The sequence below is a fragment of the Agelaius phoeniceus genome, chromosome 3 (genome assembly GCF_051311805.1).
Source record: "Agelaius phoeniceus isolate bAgePho1 chromosome 3, bAgePho1.hap1, whole genome shotgun sequence".
NCBI lineage: Eukaryota > Metazoa > Chordata > Aves > Passeriformes > Icteridae > Agelaius > Agelaius phoeniceus.
The window spans coordinates 28112975-28132525 of NC_135267.1; the positions used below are offsets into that span (position 1 = coordinate 28112975).

Below are 19551 nucleotides of genomic sequence, written 5' to 3' on the forward strand. Positions count from 1 at the left end.
TACACAAGACGTAAATCATCGATAGAAAAACATGACAGTGGAACTTCTTGTCTTTGAGAAAACCTCCAAGGTCTACAACAGAAGACCTTGTATCATCAACACATAATAAAACACAAAACAGTAAGAACAAGTAGAGAAGTATATTAATATATAAAAACCACATACTCACAAGCACAGTAAGTCAAAATCATAATTTCAAAGTAAATCAGCTGATGATAGAATTTTGATAACTATCTTATGAATACATTTTAAAATTGATTTTTTTTTTGGTGTTTGTGTGGTTGGAGCAAAGGTATGGGAGTTAGAAATCAAAGGAGACTATTAAAATGCTTATATCAGGGAAACTAAGACTAGCAGGACAAAATCTGGCACATATTCATGCATATTCATGGAGTATTTTCTTCATATTAACTGTGAATTACTTCAGCCTCTGTTTTGGAGGACAGAATTCTGCAGTTAAGATTGTACCTTAGACACACTTACGAAAGTGCCTGAGAAGACAAGCTATATCAGCTAAAATATACATTCTAAAGCTCTCAGAATGTAATGGAGAAATACATTCAGAAAAATATCAGATCTGTAGGCTATGATCCTACCCTGTAGAGACACTGTCATGGACAGAGTTGCAGTACAACTTTTTGCTTATGACTAAATGAAGAAACAGTAAGGAATTTATTAAAAATAAGGGAAATTTAATTAAATAAATAAGATTCACTTTTGCTGGAATCATTGCATAACACTGTGTTTTGAGGGAGTCAGATTTGTAACTAATTTTATTGCCTGGATATAGTGTACTACAACTATAATAAAAAAAACCCAAACAACAAGAGCATCTCAACAGCTCCACTAAAACTGCCAGACCAAAAACTTTCCCATCCCAACATAGCTATAAAGGGTCTCTACAAAGATCCATCATATTTTTGCTTCTTCAGCTATTCCATCTAGAACTACGGTTAAATAAATGATAATATAATAATAAGAGCCCATAATTCAACACATTTTTCCTCTTATAAAACAACAGTTCTTGATATAGACATTCTTCTGTGCTACGTAGAAGTAGTTCTTTACAAGTTCACCTTTTAAATAAATGGAATGTATTTTGGACTGACAGCATTTTAACTATTACAGATAAACACTGCATATAAGCCTGATTTACTGTTATGCAATAAAATACACATAAACAAATAAAATACACATAAACACTTTCCTTCTACCATAACAAGTGTGAGGATCAAGTAAGACAAAGCAGGATTTCTGAAGCATTAGTTGTATAACCCCTGTGGGGCTCCAATGGCTTAACCAACAAAAAAATCATTATATGCAGGAGCCAGGAGGTTTTCTAGCACACCCTGGTCTTATGAAACTCTCATTCTTCCATTTTGTTCATATATGGAAGACAGAACTCCAATTTTTCTATCACTACCATCCATACATGCAGTAGGTTTCACTCATAATATACTGAACATGTACAGAGAAACCTTTTTTACTGAAGGATAAAGGTATTTAGATGACTAAAACAACCATGATATTTCTAGGCATTATGATAATATACATTACTTACAGTAGGAAAAGAATATTAAAGCTAAAAGCTGATTATTAGCATCAAGCACTTTTGCAAAGTGTACGTGACCATCTGCCAGTGAGCTTGTAATGAATCATACAGACAAACGCAATCACAGTGCAACATCACCAGAAGAGAAAAGACAAAGGCACATAAACTTGACTGTTTTTTTCTACCGTGGAAAAAAGATCAAAGTGAAACTTTGACTGTGTTTTTAAATGATAACACAGTTTCCCCAAGTGCTGATTTCTAGAATTGCATTACAGTTCAGATGATAATGTAAAAGCATGTGTAATGCATACATAATGTGCTACTATTGCAGCAAAATGGAAATTTACCAAATCTACATCAATAGAGCAATAGAAACATCTGTTCTTCCTCACAATTAATATTGGCCTGGGTCTGTTCTTATTACCTGTAAACTAGTTTCAGCTTCTTTACTGCAGTCTTTGCTTGCTCTTCTGGTACTTTGTTATGCCCTTCTAAACACATCCCAGTGTTTCTTTTCATTTAAGAATCAGATCTTTTCAAGAAACTCGGAAAACAACCCCAAAGCAAACAAACAAAACTGCAGCATTGTTTTATGAAATGTAGTCTATGTTTATGTGCTGAGAAAATTCTGGACTGGAACAAGCTGTCAACAACTTTCTTTTAGCAAAAAATTTACATTCACTCATTTTTCATTTCCATGTTAGTCCAAACTAGTCAAATGCAGAGAGGAAACTAGAGAATACATCACAATTACAGGCAAAATAACAAGTGAAAAGTTTTTGTGACCAAAGTGTACCAAGGCAGCAAGATTCTATTAGTCAGATATATGAGGTCATTGTACTATAAGCAAGGACCACAGAGTGGTAAAAAGGAATTACAGAACTGATTTTTATCCTGGAAAATTAGCTATGTAGATAAAACAGAGCTCTTTTTAGGAGCTAATTGGGGTGTTAAAGTTATTTGTAAGTCATTACAGAACATAACCATGTGCTCCTAGATTATAGTCATGTGCATAGATTAAGCATATCAGCCAGAGAAGGCACAGAAGTAGGTGGGTATCCTTCCCAGGATGGGCTTCTGAATAGCAATCAGATGAATCCATAAAGTCCAACAGGTTTCTAGAGCTGTTTTATCTTGGCTATTTTGTCATGTATGCTATGTACACCTGAGTACACTACATTTTTAAAAACAAATTTTAGATAAAATTGGCCTTTTGACTCAGCAGGTCTTTGTGAACTAACATTTAAAGGACGTATTCCACAAAAAATGATGCTATGTCTTCCTCCTTCCACTTTGAGCCAATTTCCCTGGTATGGAAGCAGGATGTACTTCAAGTTCTCATGTCTTCACTGGTAATAAAGGATAAAATTAGTGCCAGGCTCAACATTCTATCTTTATTAAATAAAAATAGTAATTTACATATGCATCCTGAATATGTAAAATTTCCTTTCTTGTCTGTTAGCAATATCTTGAATACAGGGGTTATTCTGAGTTTCACAGATGTAACACAGACAAAGAAACAGCACTGAAGGACTAGAATACTACAAAAGCAGCATGTAACTTGCAGAAAGTAATAGCCTGGTAGTACCTTTTTAACCTGGGTTTAAAAGTGAGATGCCAAGTAGATGATTTATGCTCTCTCTTGTAACATAGTTAATACTAAAACTGAAAGCATGATAAATGAAGATAAATATCTCAGGGTTCTTTCCATTAGACTGGCAGCTGAAGTGCTTAAAAAATCCTCCACATGCATTAACCTGAACATTATAAAAATTCTACCTGCAGCCACAGTAAGTTTTAGCAAGTGAAACCTGTATGTGACTGTGGATTGTATTGTAGACAGGAACTCAATTCTAATTTACTTTGAAGTTTTCTACAGCATCCAAGGTATTGAGAGGTACAATAAACACATACATGCCAATAAAAAGGAGTTGAACAGTATTAGATTTATAAATAGATACAAGAAAACAACATCTTGAAAGTGATGCCAAATAGGCAGATGTTATCAGTATTTACTTTCATATTCTGGAAATGTGAAAGGAAGGTCTTACAATAGGACTTTAGAATTTACACTTCTGGGACTGCTAACTGAACTATTCAGAAACCAGGATTCTGGCTTTCAAAATTATGCTAAAAAATATGTTTTTTATTTACTTGTTGCCTTCTACTGCCATTTTGCAGAGAAACATTTTCATGCTTCTGTAACCACGAGAAATAGAATTATTTCCCCTAAATTTAAGCTATCATTTCTTTCTTAATCTAATTAGTTCATAATCTAGGACCAAAAGGACAGAGTAACATAATCACTGGCAACACCCAAAAACAAGGCAAGATTTATCTTTTACCCCAAAACTCTTGAGAAAATTTGTAACAGCTCCAGTTTACATTTCAAATACAACCTAAACTACTCATGCACAGAACGTATTAAAAGCCTCTTAGGCTTTTCCAAGCTCGTAGATCAGAGATACATTCTTACCTAAAGATGCAAAGGGAGACATACTAGGATTTTTGAAAGTCTCTTAAGTCTACACTGAGAACCTCTGAAAATCTGTCATTCATTTATGAACATTAAACATTTTAAAGTTTTAACCACAAAGCATTTTAAAGTACAGAATACATGGGAATTCCAGTTCAGAGACATTGTTAAAAGTTGACTCTAACAGCTGAGACCGGAGCAGAATATAAAAATTAAAAACAGAATAAGGATTTAGTAATCACTTATTCCTCTGGTTTTATTCTACTGCCTGTAACTTTTATTTCTGCTGAGCTTGGCAGATGTCCCACAGAATGGGGGATGTCCAGTATTACACAGTCAAGTCTTATGTCTCAGATGAAAAGCATATGGAGTATGGCTTACTATATATTTTCATTGAAACCAGGCTGATTTTCAGATGCCTGGTAAACTGGAAAAATGACACAATGTATAAGTGGATAAAACCTTCATTTACAGCAGATGCACTACCAGCTACAGTGTATTTGATGTCTGTGGACAGAGCTGTTATACAGTCCAAACTGTCCTGAATTTCAACAATTAGTATTTAGGATTTAGGATTCGCAACTCTACCTCTACAGAAGAATATTAACTAGAAAAAAAAACAAGAAGAAAATGAAAAGGACAAGATAAGAAATCCTCTCTTTCTTATTTCCAATTCTGAATACTTTAATTTCTGTTTGTTTTCTGTTCATTAAAATTACTTCATTCCACCAGCTGTGATATGGTGCAATACTTACTAAGCCATCTGCCAGTTCAGTTTTTTTGGAAACAAGTGCCTCCTTCTGACATGGAAGAGCCAGAAAAGAGATGGAATTTGATGAATGAACATTTAATGAATTAATGAACATTGAGAAATCAATGAAAGGGAACCAAGTTTCACTTACTGTAAAGCCTGATTTGGACCAGCCATGAATGCCAATATTTGAACTAGTGATAATACTCTTGAAAATGCTTTCAATTGTTTAACTAGTCCACAGAATGTTTGGTGAGAAATCTGCATTTTAAAAAAAAAAATTCTCACAGTGTAAATCTAATGCAAATGGCAACTGTGTGAGGATTCACACATTCTGGTTTATTTAAAAAATACACTTGTATTTCAAATATAGACAGTTCTTGGCTACTGTTCATGTCATTAACAGTTTTAAAAGCCTCGGGCTATCCTCTGTAAGCAGGCACAGGGCATCTGCAAATTACAATAATGCAGAACAGACCCACATTTTGTTTACTTCAACAGCTTCTGATCATTTTCCATGACAGATGTATCACAAAAAGGTTCTGACTGATACTAGAAAAGTCTTCTAAATGAGAAGCCCCCAGTTTGCCTTTAAAGCATTACTTTTTTTTTTTGGTCCTTGAGGCTATCAGTTTATTGAAATAGCTATCTTAAAAGCATGTGTTATTTTTCTTTATTGGGTGTACTGTAGCCTAAAACTGTGGGCCAGCAGAGTTAGGTCAGAGCTAAGTGAGCACAGATTTTCTGCCCCCATTGCAGAACCAGCAAGGTAAAAAACAAATATGAATACAAAGGAGCCCACTTCACATTAAATAAATGTTGAAAAATGGAGGTTTTGAAAGTAGAGAAATTAAGCTATCACAAGTTAATGAAGAGCAATCTGAATTTGATGTATAATTTGTGGCTTTTTTGGTTCATGATGTCCATAAAATGCATTTTTAAAAAAAAAAATCACTGTAGATGATATGTTTAAATAGGTTTCCTTTTTAAAAAAATTCTGAAAGCAAAAGCAGCAATCAAGCCATTGATAATTGAGAATAATTTTTCTGGTTGCAAACTTCTCAGCCAAGAAGGTTTTTGTGTGGGCAATAACAGTCTATGAAGCACTGTCTCACTCTCATGCTTTTAGCAACTGGAATAACTATGTTCTTTTGCATGTCATTGATGGAATTAATAATATAAAATTAAGTTGTCCCAATATTGTAAAGAAATCTGAAACCATAACAATTTCCAATATTAAACCCACTGCTTGCTTATATTGGAATAATTGTGCTTAACAGTTTGCAGGCATTAATATTAGCTTGTGCCTGATAGGTTTAATTTAATGTCTGTGAGAAAATGCAAGAATTATATCAACTATATTAATTATAGTTTTATCATCTGAAGAGGGATATTTTTTCCTAAAAGCACTTTTCACATGGAGGTCCAAGATAAACATTTTTCTTTCTTTCATCAAAGTGATGAGGTTTGATGAGAGAAATGAAGAGATGAAAAAGCTTATTAAATCACTTAATTCATACTGCTGCCAGCATGGGATTTTCCTTTACATTTTTCAGTGTTTTGCCATCTGTATTACTTATACAACAGGGATTCCATTGCTTCTCATGAGAGGCTTTTCTACAGTCTCATAGATCTTAGCTTCAGAAGATATATCTTTATACTCTGTATGAAATTAAAACAAATTTTAGGCCATGACTCCCTACAGTTTCCCTGCCTGCTGTAGTCCTGCCTGGAATACTTCCCAGCTGGCTGAAAACTCAATCCATAGCTAGTCCATCTTTCCTCACCATGGGCTGCACTGGGGGTCCAGAACAGTCCCTGCTTAAACATTTCAACAGACATTTACCTAAGGTATAGTGCTCTTAGCCTTGCAAAATGTGCCTACAGTGTAAAAGAATTATGTTTCCAGGGTGATCAATCTATTTAGAGCCAATTTCTTACTGACCTGGTTTTTTTAATCAATTCACAGTCCAAGTGAATCCATTACTTAAAGAGAAGAGCAGCAAAACAACACAGTTTGGATACAATAGTCAGATAACTGTAATAAAATAAAAAATGCTGAAAATATACTAACAACAGCACTTTAAGATGAGACAATGAAACACATACGAAATCTTGAATAACCATCACTTATTTCCAGAAGTTTCATGACATTCATTTCACCTAACTTCTGGTGCTGCCATCTGAACTTGTTACCCAAGAGTCTCCTTGTGATCAACAGAGAGAAATTTCTCTGACTCCACAAGTAAATCTTGGTTGACCTGGTATATGCAGTTAATCAAAGAAGGGCACCTTAACACCCTACACAAGGTACAATCTTCATTAATGCAAAAAGAAAATATTCTAAGCTGGCTGATTTAGGAGACATCATTTCAGGACATCATCTAGTAAATATTTGAATGATTTTGCTTCCTAAAAATGATACTCAAGTGAGTGTGCAGGCAAAGAAAAGCAGAAATTAGTAGAAGAACATCAGCTGATCACTAATTTGATGAACTAGAAATAAAGTTATTTATGTTCAAGACAAATGCTATTCACTGGACATTGCTATTAGGGCTCAGGCCACAATGCTGAAGCAGTAACAAATCAGAATGTATAATTTAAAACCAAAAATGAAGCCTTATTAGTTATTTATAATAGAATTTGATCACAGATTTGACCAAAAATATTGACATAAAAATCACGTCAGAGCATAAAAATACAAGCAAGATGTTCTATAATCAAGCTTAGCCTCCAGCTAATAAGCTAAGATTGAACTATTTGATTTTTAAATAAAAGTTACTTTGGCTGTAGCCTGAATGTGGATGCATATTCAAACAATATAGACATCACCAATGTCATCTCCAAATTTCCTGTACATATATTTCTAGTGAGACAGATTAAAGATTTTTAAAGATTTGAATTTTCTGTGGAGGGAAATTACTCAAGTAATAATACAGCTTTAGATAAAAGTCCAGTAAAAGGACTTTCTCTTTGGTTTGCGTTGGGAAGAAAATATACCACTTTAATGATAGGATACTTATAAGAGACTTGGTCTTGTCTACATATTTCACTGGAGATGGGGGATTATCTTTCCAGCAAAGGATGTATTTGGAGAGATAAAGAACACAATATTACTCAGGCAGTGAGGTACTTCCATTAATATTTACAGAGCAATAAGTTGTACAGAAGCAAGGAGTCCAAACTCACAGAAGCCCTAATCTTGGTATCTGTATGCAGATAATCTTTGTGCTGTCCCATCATGGCTTCTGATGCCTCCCTAACCAGGGAGAAAAAACTCCATTTTAATTCCTTCCTTTGCTTGTACAGCAGTAAAACCAACAATAAAAAGAATGCCCAGCTTTTGTGGCAGAATCAGCAAGAGGGTGGGCAATGTTTTTGAGAGCTATTACTGAACTATGTTTATTAGTACTGAAAAAAAGAAAATATTTATCTTTATGGAGTGCAAAAATAGTCTGCAGTTGCTCTGTCCACTTCAAATTAGACATCCATAATACAGTTCAACAAATATGAATATATGAAAACACACTGCAAATATTTTTCTTGCACTCTTCATAAAAAGGTTAGTGCATGTACTGTATTTTTTTCTTGAGGGAAACAGATGTCAGGAACTAGGTACCTTACTGTTGCCGTAAATGTCCTCTCCCTCTCTGAAAGTGTTGTTTATTCCTCTTACACAGTTTTTCACTTCCTTTTCATTCCCTCTTTGACACCAGTTTATCTTTGAATTCAGATCTTAACTTGAACATGCTCTTGGGAAGTGTGACATGCTGTCATTATGAAATAAGTGTGCTATTACCAGATGAGAGAACCTTCCGCTAACCTGACTGACTGCTTACAAGAGGAAGGATTTAAATCACAGGCACTGGGGTGATTTGTAAGGCTATCTTACTGTCAGCTGCTTAGACTTTTAAAAATACATTCCTTTAAACAAACAGCGTATGCATTTTTCTTTAGGATGTCAGTAAGACAGACTTCTCATTTTCCAAACGCCTTCTGGATTCTTTCAGAGTCTGCTGCCTTTTCACATCAATATAGTACAGCATTCATATAACATAACAAAAGTCAAAACCTTACATAAAGATTTTAGGTTTAAATTGTCCAAATGCACAAAACCAATTTAAAAGACATTTTTTAAAGCACAGAAGCAGTATATAAGCATGGAGAGTAAGGACATCTGTTAAATTTTTAACTTATAATTCAACAGTAAAGAGTAAATACACAAGTGCTATGGGAATAATTTTTCAAAACAGGTTTTAAAGGCTTTACTACACATTAGCACACAAGTTATTTCATTCAGTTTCAACCAATGATAACTTGTTTAAACAAGTGCTTTATTTTGCTTTCCCCAGTATGAGAGTGAGGGCACGGCACTTAACACTGTCAGATATTCAGCAGTGAAATTGTAAGATCCATAACATTAGCTGCAATTTCCATGTTAGTTTTGAACCCATGCTATTTGAGTTTAAGATGTAATTACACTTGCTACCAGCTGAAGTTTGTTGTCATCACATAGAGAATATGTGAAGAGAATAAGCACAGCCTTTGTGCACTACAGTCAAACTATATAAAAATGTTAAGGAGGAAGGACATGTAGCAACTATTCTTCATAATCCTGGGACTCACTTCCTACTTCTGTATGTGGATGACTCATCTTTCAAAGATTAAAATAACATTCATTATTAGAAAATGCTCACAGTGAAAGACACTACCATCTGTCCTACAAACAGGAACTTCATTAATGCACAGTAAGAGTCTTAGATATGTGCCTACATTATTTGTGTAGACTAGAGTTCGTAGATACTTGTGAATTCCATTTTAGATATCACTTAAAAATTTGGACTGAAAAAGGAAATCACTATAAAAGTAATGAAGCAGCAGAAATTAAGAAACATTTTGTATTTAATAAGATGTGTGGATGTGATAATGACAGGAATTAAAAAAAAACATTAATTCATGTTATTGTTATTACTCAGGATGTGATATCATGAAGTCCCAAGCTAAATTAAAATGACCAATTATATTTTAGGTACAGTGGCATCAACAACATACTAAGAACATATATATATACAGATATAATTATGCCTATATAGATAATGCCTTTTAATGTTAATACAGTGTTACTATAAAAAAAGTGGGACACCAAAATTAGTCTGTAATTTGGAAATATGATCAAATTAAATATCTGATTATCTGAGAAAAGATATCCCACGTTTAACCCAAGACAGTCCAGGAAAGCCAATCCAGCCAGTGGCTACAAAGAAAGCAACAAAGTTGTCATATTGGTAGGAGAGGAGCCAAATTTAGATATTCCAAATTCAAAGCAATTAAATATATAATCTACTTGTGTGAAGCTCTGATGGATGTCTAACCATCTATACTTATGACAGCAAAGTTGAACATGATTTACTGAGGCAGAACTAATATAATAAGCTTCATAAGCAACTTATGTTTCAAATACTATGGAGGAGCCAGAGAGTTTATGCTACAAAATTCATTATGCTGATGATAAGGACCAAGATAGGGGTTTTAGACACATTAATGAAAGCATAGCATCAAGAAAGGGAGAGAATAAAATATCAGAGACATAAAGGAAACATAACGGGCAGATTATAGATTTAAAAGCATTGAAGGATGGTGGCAGTGTCAATTGTTAAAGAGAAATAGGGAGAATGGAAGAATTTCCAAGGGAATACACAGTCTGGATTTGGCTGCATTATGCTTCCACTGGTGCTGTGACATCTAGGAAAAATACTGTGTACTGAAATGATGGATTGGATGTCACAAGGCAAGATGGGAAAAAACAGACTGAGTCACCAAGCCAGAGTGGTAACTGAAATTTTCAGTGGATCAGATTATTGACCTCTTGTCCCTTCAGCAGAAGTACAATATGAGAACTATTGGGCAAATGCCCTCCCTTGTAAGGAAGGGCACTCAAAGGAGACGTGATGGAACGTCAGAGATGGAACATAAAGTTGATTATGAATTCACAAGATGTTACACCAGATGTTCTGAGTGATTAGAAATAAACTGCAGCTGAGAAAGTGAGTGGAATCCTGAGACTTTATTCAAGAAGTCATGAGAGACTGGTGCAGAAGCTCAGATGGAATAAAAATGAGCAAATGGTGGGGAAAGTAGGAATGATTGTTAAGATATTATCATGAATTTTAAAGTGCTAAAAATCTGAACTATGGTTCTGGATGAAAAGAAATTGTTTGGCTGATAGGAAAACATAATCTATCACTCTGAAACAGAGTGTAAGATCTAAAAACAGACAAGATTTTCAGCAGCCTAAAAATCCAATAGGGTCCTAGATCCTGCTCCCTGTTTTATAAGTTACAAGTTCATGAGTCTTGTCCTTGTTGACATTTGTTCCTGAGAAAAATGCTAAACTACTTACAGTGAAGGAAAATATTTTGAAGACAGCAAATGGAACTATCATAAATTAATATTAAAGTACCAGGACCCAAAGGTGGGAACTTAACATTGAGTGTCAAAATGTGAGGAATGTAAATACCAGGAATATATAAAATACTTTATTAATTTATTTCATGTTTCAGATGATTTTTCATCTCAGATTTGATTTTGAAATTACCTTTCAGCATTTGCATTTACATACGTAGATCAAATATCCCTGTAAGAATGAAGCACCAAAACCTACTCCTTTACATGATTTTGCCTTTAGTTTGCACATATTTTATGACGTAGTTTTCCCTTCCTAAAATGAGTAAACTGCTGAAATGAAAACTTATCTACCAAATCAACATCAGCAGAAAGTTTTAAGGTTGAAAGTTTTAAAGTGGCAAAGTTTGCAGATAGCAGACTAAAGCTTTCTTATAAAAACTAAACATTTCTTATATTTCTTAAGTTTATATGCTTCCTTTTCTATCAGAGATCTCACAAGATCTCTGTATCTGCCTGTCAAACAGAAGCTGTGCAGCTGTAAGGAAAAATGGTAGTTGGAAAGATAATGTTAGCAGAATTCAGGCATCTCTCTCAGAGCAGCCTACTCATCTGCTGCATGGAAGAAACCCACAACTGGCTGAGTAAGGGAATTTACTGTTTCCCAGGAAAGGAAATTGCCTGCACACATCTGGCAAAATGTTCTAAATGTTTAGTTTTGACAAAATACACATTTCAGCTCTGCTTATAAGGTGAGTTCTGTAGAGTGGGTATCTTCTTTCTAAAAACGGAAAAATCTAATTTGTACTTTAAATATGTCAATCCACTATTTGGTATTTTATGGCATATACTATATACACTCAGCTCTAAAGAAAGCAGGAACTCACAGGCTGAAAGCTGTATTTTAGTTTACAGGAAAAATGTATCATGAATGTAAATACAACACTCCATATTGACGGCAGAAATGAAAGATGAAGAGAACAACAAACATGAAAGAAATACTGAGAGGATGTGACTAGCCTGAATTATAACTTTTTACTCAGTTTCTGACATTTATAAGACTCCATGCCAAATTATTTAAATTCCTCTCTACTTCAACATGTCTAACAAAGAAATGGTCATTCTCATAACTGGCAGGGGACAGATCTTAGTCATTCAGTTTTCAGAATAAGTCCTCCCTTTCAAGCAGACTTGTTAAAATGCCTCTAAGGCTCAGTAAAAAGGCTGTATGCAGGCATCTTCCTTCCTCTTCCTCAGATTTCAAGGACAAGAATGGATTTAACTTGCCTTACTTTTCACACCAGTTTTCTAAATTTAGCTGTTACTACTTTCTTTTCCCCTGAACTCTGACTGGCTTTGACTCTCTGGAGAGGCAGAGAAGACCACTTCCTCCTCCACAGCTGGGAAAGCTGCTCCCAAAAGGATAGAAAGGGTGAAGGATCACAATCTACTGCTCCAAAAGATGCACCAAATACGGCACTAAGCTGCAGCGAAGGGTTAAAGGGATGTGTATTTATTTCGTTGGCAAGGTGAACAATCACTAACTTTCCTGGACAGTGGGAGAGAGCACCTCATTAAAGCAATATGAGTCCATTGGACCCAGATGGGGAAACAGCAAAACTCTCTCTTGGTTACGTGTGTTTGGGGGGGTGTATTTCAGTTACTGCCCTGACAGCCTGGGATTATCAATGAAAGCTTGGGGAAAATTTTACTATGGTGCACCTCAGGGTGTTACTCCAAGACCTAGATGAGAAGCACAGTGAGTAGAAGCTAAGTGGTGGTGCCTGCTGTGCTGGTGAGTGTCTTCCATTAGGAGTTTGTTGTCACTTCTCAGAATAATACCTGTGCTTTCCTTATCTTTTCCCCAAACTGCAGACAGCTGCCATAGCAACTAGAAACTGGCCATTTACTCATTCATTCATTCACAACGGCAAAAAACCAAGACACAAAAACCAAGCCCAGCTTAAAACACAGTAAAAGGTGAACTTGTTTCTCTTTCCAGTATTCCTACAACCACAGTTCTCCCTAGTGGAGGCCCAAGATACAGCAAGGTTTCCTAGGCAGTCTCCAAATTCAGTTTGGCTCCTGGCCTCATTACAGCACAAGGGCCTCCCAGGGTTATGCTTTGGCTTTTCATAAAGGAAAACAGACTCCAGTTCAAACCTTTAGAGACACTCATCTCTCCTCCAAAACTCGGCAAATCTGAGCTGCCAGATTACAATGGTGCTGTGATTCATTAGGGTGGCATACAGATGGCAAGCTTTATAGCCATTCAAAACCAACTGATTTAATCAAGCCTCTCATGAGATCCTGTCCAATGAACTCTCAGCAGATTCTCCTTTACATCTTGTCTTTTATATGTGTTCAGTCCCTTGAGTAGACTTCTAATAATTAAAAAGCACACTCCTAAAATACTACACTGCTCCGTCTCATATTTTCATTTAATATGTAACTAAAGAATTTTAAAAATCTATGAAAATATAATCAGAAAAATAAAGATTATCCTCCAATTCTTCCTCATTAAGAGACAGATAGTCCCAGGGCTGGAGCAATTGGATTTTTAGCACTACTCTATTAACTATACACACAAGGTGGTGAAAGGAAGGATGACTAGTATGATATGGCCCCTAATTTTTTTGGGCTAGCTGTGCAAGGAAAACAGGGAACAGACCAACTTAAGGACAAGTTGCAATAGGAAATTCTCATTTAAATTAGCAAATTAATTAAAGTACCCAAATAAAAGAAAATACTGAATTGGAATGTCTGCTTAGATAGAAATGCTTCACACAGTGTAGTGCGTTACTCTAATGCTATTTTCTGTCTTTTGCATAATAGTAGGTTGGTCAAGTATCTTGCAAAGACTGTTATTTACATGGAATTAAACATTCTTTCAAAGACTTCAATTAATTGAAAATTAGAAATCAGTATACAACAAGTTTGAAACTTTGTTATCAGTGCAAGTAGCTGTCACATTATCTGCTCGGGTATTGCAAGACAAAATTGAAGGGATGGAGAATGCATATTTCATATACCAAACCCTCCAAATACATAAATTTTGTTGCAAATAATCTTGACCATTCCAAACATATCCCTTTGTTTCCTCTGGTTAGAAAGATGAACAGTGGCATATGAATACACCACGGGAAAAAATTCAGCAAATTGGTTTCACTCATTACAGTCCAAATATAATCAGAATCTTTCTGGAATTCACCAGAATTAAATTCTAGAGATTTTCCTTTCCAGAGGTAACTATGTAAAGAAATATCAGCAGTTTCCAACAATCTAAGACATGAATTTTAGCTGCTGCAACTCCTTTTGACAACCCCTGAACACAACTTCCATGAGTAAAGCCATGTTAATTCACTATATGAGATAAAGCAAGTTATGTAAGAGTCTGTCTTAAGAGATCCTGAGACATGCTGGGACTTTCCTTGAATATGAGAAACTTTGGTCAGCGATTCATGTTAGTTTGACTAGCAAGGCATTCCCTTTGTTTGTTTTAATTAAGAAAAATCTATAGTTTCCAGATCCAGACCTAGCCAAAATCTCAGGCAGTTTGTCTTCAGGAGTCAGTATCCTATCATGCTGGTCTCAAGAAGACAATTTCTCCTTACAGAGAGGCAAACTTTTCCAAAATTTCACTGGAATGGACTCTTTCCTTCCCAGAGTCTGGTAATGCTAGTAATTTTCCACTTTTTCAAAATGACTGATCATTGCAGAGACCATGGGAGTTGGGAAGTAGTCCTTTTTACTCTTACATATAAATTTCAAAGACTTTATTAGAACTTCTCTCCCCTTTTATGGGTATTTCCCACTCCCAAGGGCACAGAATTGGGCTAGGGAGAGCTAACCGGGTAATTCCTATTTAGCCATGCCACTTCCTGAGCTATCCCTTACTGCCACTGCCTCTGGATGGTTCTTCCTCTTCCAGTCCCAGCTAGGTTGTGATTTCTAACTCTTTTATTAACATTAGCACTTTCAAAGTTAGCCATGACATAAAGAAAAAAAAAAAAAGTGCCTTTAAAATAATAAATAAAAAGCTTGCAAACCCTTAACTCTTGAAAGACGTGCCTAAAAATGAGTGTTCATCTCAGAGATTCAGCAAAATACAAATTCTATGTTAAACTGAAAACCTCTAATTACTGCCCCTCATGTTCTCTTTGCAAGGATGTACCCAAGCCTGCTTTTATATGCATGGGACAGTGTCTTTCTCCGTAATTCCACAATGCATTGTACACCATCTAAATTACATCTTGGTTCAGCACATTTTAAAGAAAATAAATTCAGAACAAACAAGCCCAGGGACATACGTACGTATATATATGCATGTGTGTGTGTCTGTGTGTGTCTGTGTGTGTGCTTAGTGGGGGTGGTCGAGGGTAAAGAGCTAAAAAATGATTACCATCACAAATAATTTACTAGCATAGTTGGAGGCTATCGGAACTGATTGCTCTGTCTAGGAAACTCTTAATTAGAGCCGTGCTGCAGGAATTCGCAGGGGTCCTGCCGCTGCCGGCTCCTCCCTGGGGTTTCCTCTCGCCGCCCCGCTCCCGCCAGCCGCTGTGCGCTGCCCCCCGGCCCCGGCGAGCCCGGGAGGGAGGAGCGGCTCCGCTCCACACGTGTGCCGGCTCTTACCCACTCCGGCTATAAGGGCAGGGGAGCGAGTGCCGGGGCTGGCCAGGCGCGGGGCTCGGCGGGGAGCGGCGCAGGAAGGCAGCGGGCCAGGCGGGGCGGCCGCAGCTGCTTCCCGCGCCTGACAGCTGCGGGCACGGCGGGAGCGGCCGCACCTCCCCGGCCCGCCCGGGGCAGGCAGGCAAGGCCAGCCCTCGCCTGACGGCACATGGCAGCGGAGCGCTCGGCTGCGTCGCAGGTTAGCTAGGGCCGGGCTCTGGCCAGCGCATCCAGGCTCTCTAGGTCCGCCGAGCTACCGCAGGGATTAAAATGCAGCTGGCCGCCTGCTTCTTTTTGGGCTGCGGCATAATCTTAGCTTCAGGATACAACTCCTTCAGTAAGAGCATGGAGACGATAGGCAAGAAGCAGTACCAGGTTCAGCACGGGTCGTGCAGCTACACCTTCCTCCTGCCCGAGGCGGACAACTGCCGCTCCTCCACTCCGTACGTGTCCAACGCGGTGCAAAGGGATGCACCTCTGGACTATGATGATTCAGTTCAAAGACTGCAGCTACTTGAGAACATCATGGAAAACAACACTCAGTGGCTCATGAAGGTAGGGTCATATAATTTCTATCCCCAAAATCTAACATCCTGTTATCTCTTTCAGTGTGATTTCTTTTTTCTTGAACTGTGCCTAAATTCACAGAGTGCATTGTCTAGGCTAAATTTCTGAATTACCTTTCAATCAAAATGTTGTTTTGAAGTCTGGGAACATAGTATTAACTGGCAAGGAAGAGTGAACTGCACAGTTGTGCCGAGACTGTGCCTTAAAGTTTGTCATTACATTTGAGTTGCTTGGACAAATTACATACACAGATGGATTGTGGGCATGTCTGAAGTTTCTGACATGAGAGAAGCAGCTACTAATTTATAATTAACTGGCAAGGGCTATTTTAGATCTATTTAAAGAATATAGAACATACCTTTATCTGAGGCATGCCTGAAAAATGTTATCTGAAATGTGATTTCAAAACTTGAATGAAGAAATTAACCTATTAAATCCCACTGATAAAGAACTGTAGTTCCAGCAAAGGCTGCAAGTCAGACTTGCAGTGAAATCAGCCTTGTAAAGTGATAGAATTTCAAGAAAATTCTTTACTGGTTATCCTTTGCATCCTGTAACATTTTCAGTGAAATGTACAAGATTCAAGGGAAAAATAGTCTGGAAAAGGTGTTACAGATACCACAGATCTTCCCTTAATGCAATACAATTGGATCTAAGGGAAAATTGACATGTTTATTGCCAAAGTGGCAACATTTGTACCAGAAAGAGCAGGGGGAAAAAATTGCAGCCTATATTTTTATTATTACTGGACAACAAACCTGATCACTATTTCACATGTTTACAGAAATTAATTTGATTCAAAATGCTATGCAGTTCAACAGATTTTGATTTTAAAAACCTTTATTTCACTACTACCTGGGAAGGTGTTATAGTATAGTCTAATTGCATAGTAAATTTATGAGCCTTTATGTTTTGTACCAACATGCCTATCTTCTAAGCAATAAATATTTTAAGGACTTGGCACTGTATTTCCAAATAAGTGTTCCAGTGATGCCATAATAGTTTCTTCATAGCGAAAAAAAATCTGTGTTGCAAATAGAGAGAATTCAGTTTTTTACAAAGAATAGCCATTTCATACATAGTTACAAAATAATTTTGCATTAGGACTCACTCCTCTCATCAGTTACAAAGTTACAGAACTCCTGTGATAGAACCAGTGAAACCTGCTGGCGAATTTGTTAGTGTTAAACTTCCCATTCCAAAACAAACAGCAGAGGGTTTTCATCAACCTGGAAATGAGCCTTGAAGATTAAATCCAAAATGCATACACTCGAAGGCTCCAGTGTGGAATTCTAAATCTCTCTTTATAGGTTTAGGACGCTTAATTTAGAGACACAAATCATGTCAGTTCAGTAGTTTTTGGATTTTTTTTGTTAACAGGCAAACTTAAACTTACTTTCCTCCACGTACTTACCTTTCTACTTATTAATTTACAATGCTCACTGTTGTAATGCTAATGCCACAATTAACAGATGTGCGATGCAGGATGAAAAGCACACAAAGGAGAACAGTCTAAACTACCCAGCTGCTAAGCAATTTCCTAACATAAATAGTAAATCACACAGCACTTCAGTCTTAAATGTCACTTAAGTAGACAAACACAGTATCATAAGTGGCATCAGGTAAACAGAAACCAGTAAGCATCCTTATTTAGTAAAAACTATGCTTTTTCCTGTCAGCCCCTGGGAACTCAGTGCCAAGGGGAATAGGATAAGTATCTCTAACCCATTCTTTGGGGGATCAAAAGATAGATTCTGATTTACAAGACAGAGAAATGTTTCTTGTATTTGAGCAAAGGCTTCTAAATAAGATGCTTTAGAACAGCCTGTTGTTTTTTTCCTAGCTCTTCCACAGCTAAACATCCTGTAAAATATCTACTGTTTGCCTTTTTCACTATTTTAACACCTGCTCTCTATGTCATCTGTTTTGTTCACAAAGAGCCTCCAACAAAAAGTAGCTTTTCCTCAGATTTACTTTGCTAGAGACACCTGGTCTGCAAGTGAAGATAAAAAGCAAACAATAACCTTTAAAGTTGCTTACAGAGTTTACTTGCTGTTTTTTTAAGGTCACTAATACACATTCTTAGGTTCATATTTCAACCTCCCAAAATGTAGTGCAAGGTCAGTCAAGATGGGGTGAAAAAGTTGTATTTGCTTTTTTTTTTTTTTTAGTGTATTGAAAGTGTAATAAAAGATTGCTTTTAAAGATAACCTGACATTTAGCTTCTCAGCAATTGCACAAAAACCTTCACTGGGTCTTTCTCTTTAAAAGTTATTTTTGTTCATTTAAGAGGCAGAACCGGTTTTGTTTTGAAGTTGTGTAAAATATACATTACAAACTTCTAGTGTGAATTAACCTTTAAATGTTGTTCCTGAAATATTGCACATCCCCAAACATTTTTACACACCTCCCCCTCTCCTGCCTTTAATCCATCAACTAAAGGAAACGTTCTGTTTCTGAATGAACACTGGGCTGTATGAATGGAACAGCATGGGAAGTGTGTGCTTCATCTGCTTAATGGACAAACACAATGGGAAGAAAATGAGTTAGATATGTCTAGGTTCTTTTCTGATCTGCTCCTGCATAGGAAGCAAAAGATTTTTTTTCTACAATCACTACAAATTGCTTCTTCATGAAAACACATCTTTTTTCAATCTGAACTTTAATAATGCATTATGCCACTACTGTATGTGCCATACATAAAACTGGAGAATGTCTTTTAAAAAGCAGATTATGTTTAAGCATTCAGATGACAAGCTAGAACAAACCCCTATTCCACCTAATCCATGCTTTAGCAGTAAGCCAGTAAGTGATACTTCGAAGCAAAGGCCAAAATGCTAGATCAGCTGTGCTGCAATATACCTAAAATGAACTTTCCTCTTTGACTTTTCCTATCTTGGGATCAATTTGTATACTGAAGTGTAAGATTTTTTTCTAATGTGTGTGTGAGCAGAGAGCATAAGGCTCTCAATAATAAAATTTTTAATTAACTAGAGACGATAGCAGGCTGGTATGCAAGTGAGATACAAGACTGGAAATTTTAAACATAAACATAAATGTTGGCTATTATACTTTGGAACTTTCAATATACAACACCAGGTTTTCAGATATTCCTAAAAGACAGGCAAACCC

General features: G+C 36.5%; 2 protein-coding genes across 3 annotated transcripts in view; one reads left to right on the plus strand and one right to left on the minus strand.

The window, feature by feature from the left end:
* Positions 1-19551, minus strand: part of MCPH1 (microcephalin 1) — a 121861-nt gene that overhangs the window by 19438 nt on the left and 82872 nt on the right. The window lies entirely within an intron of this gene.
* Positions 15728-19551, plus strand: part of ANGPT2 (angiopoietin 2) — a 41868-nt gene continuing 38044 nt past the window's right edge. Inside the window, exon 1 of one of the 2 annotated variants that reach the window (XM_054629228.2) lies at positions 15728-16407. In XM_054629228.2, coding sequence (XP_054485203.2) covers positions 16123-16407 — 285 coding nt within the window. In that variant the 5' untranslated portion in view covers positions 15728-16122. The remainder of the gene's footprint in view (positions 16408-19551) is intronic. The other variant, XM_054629227.2, reaches the window with a different exon arrangement.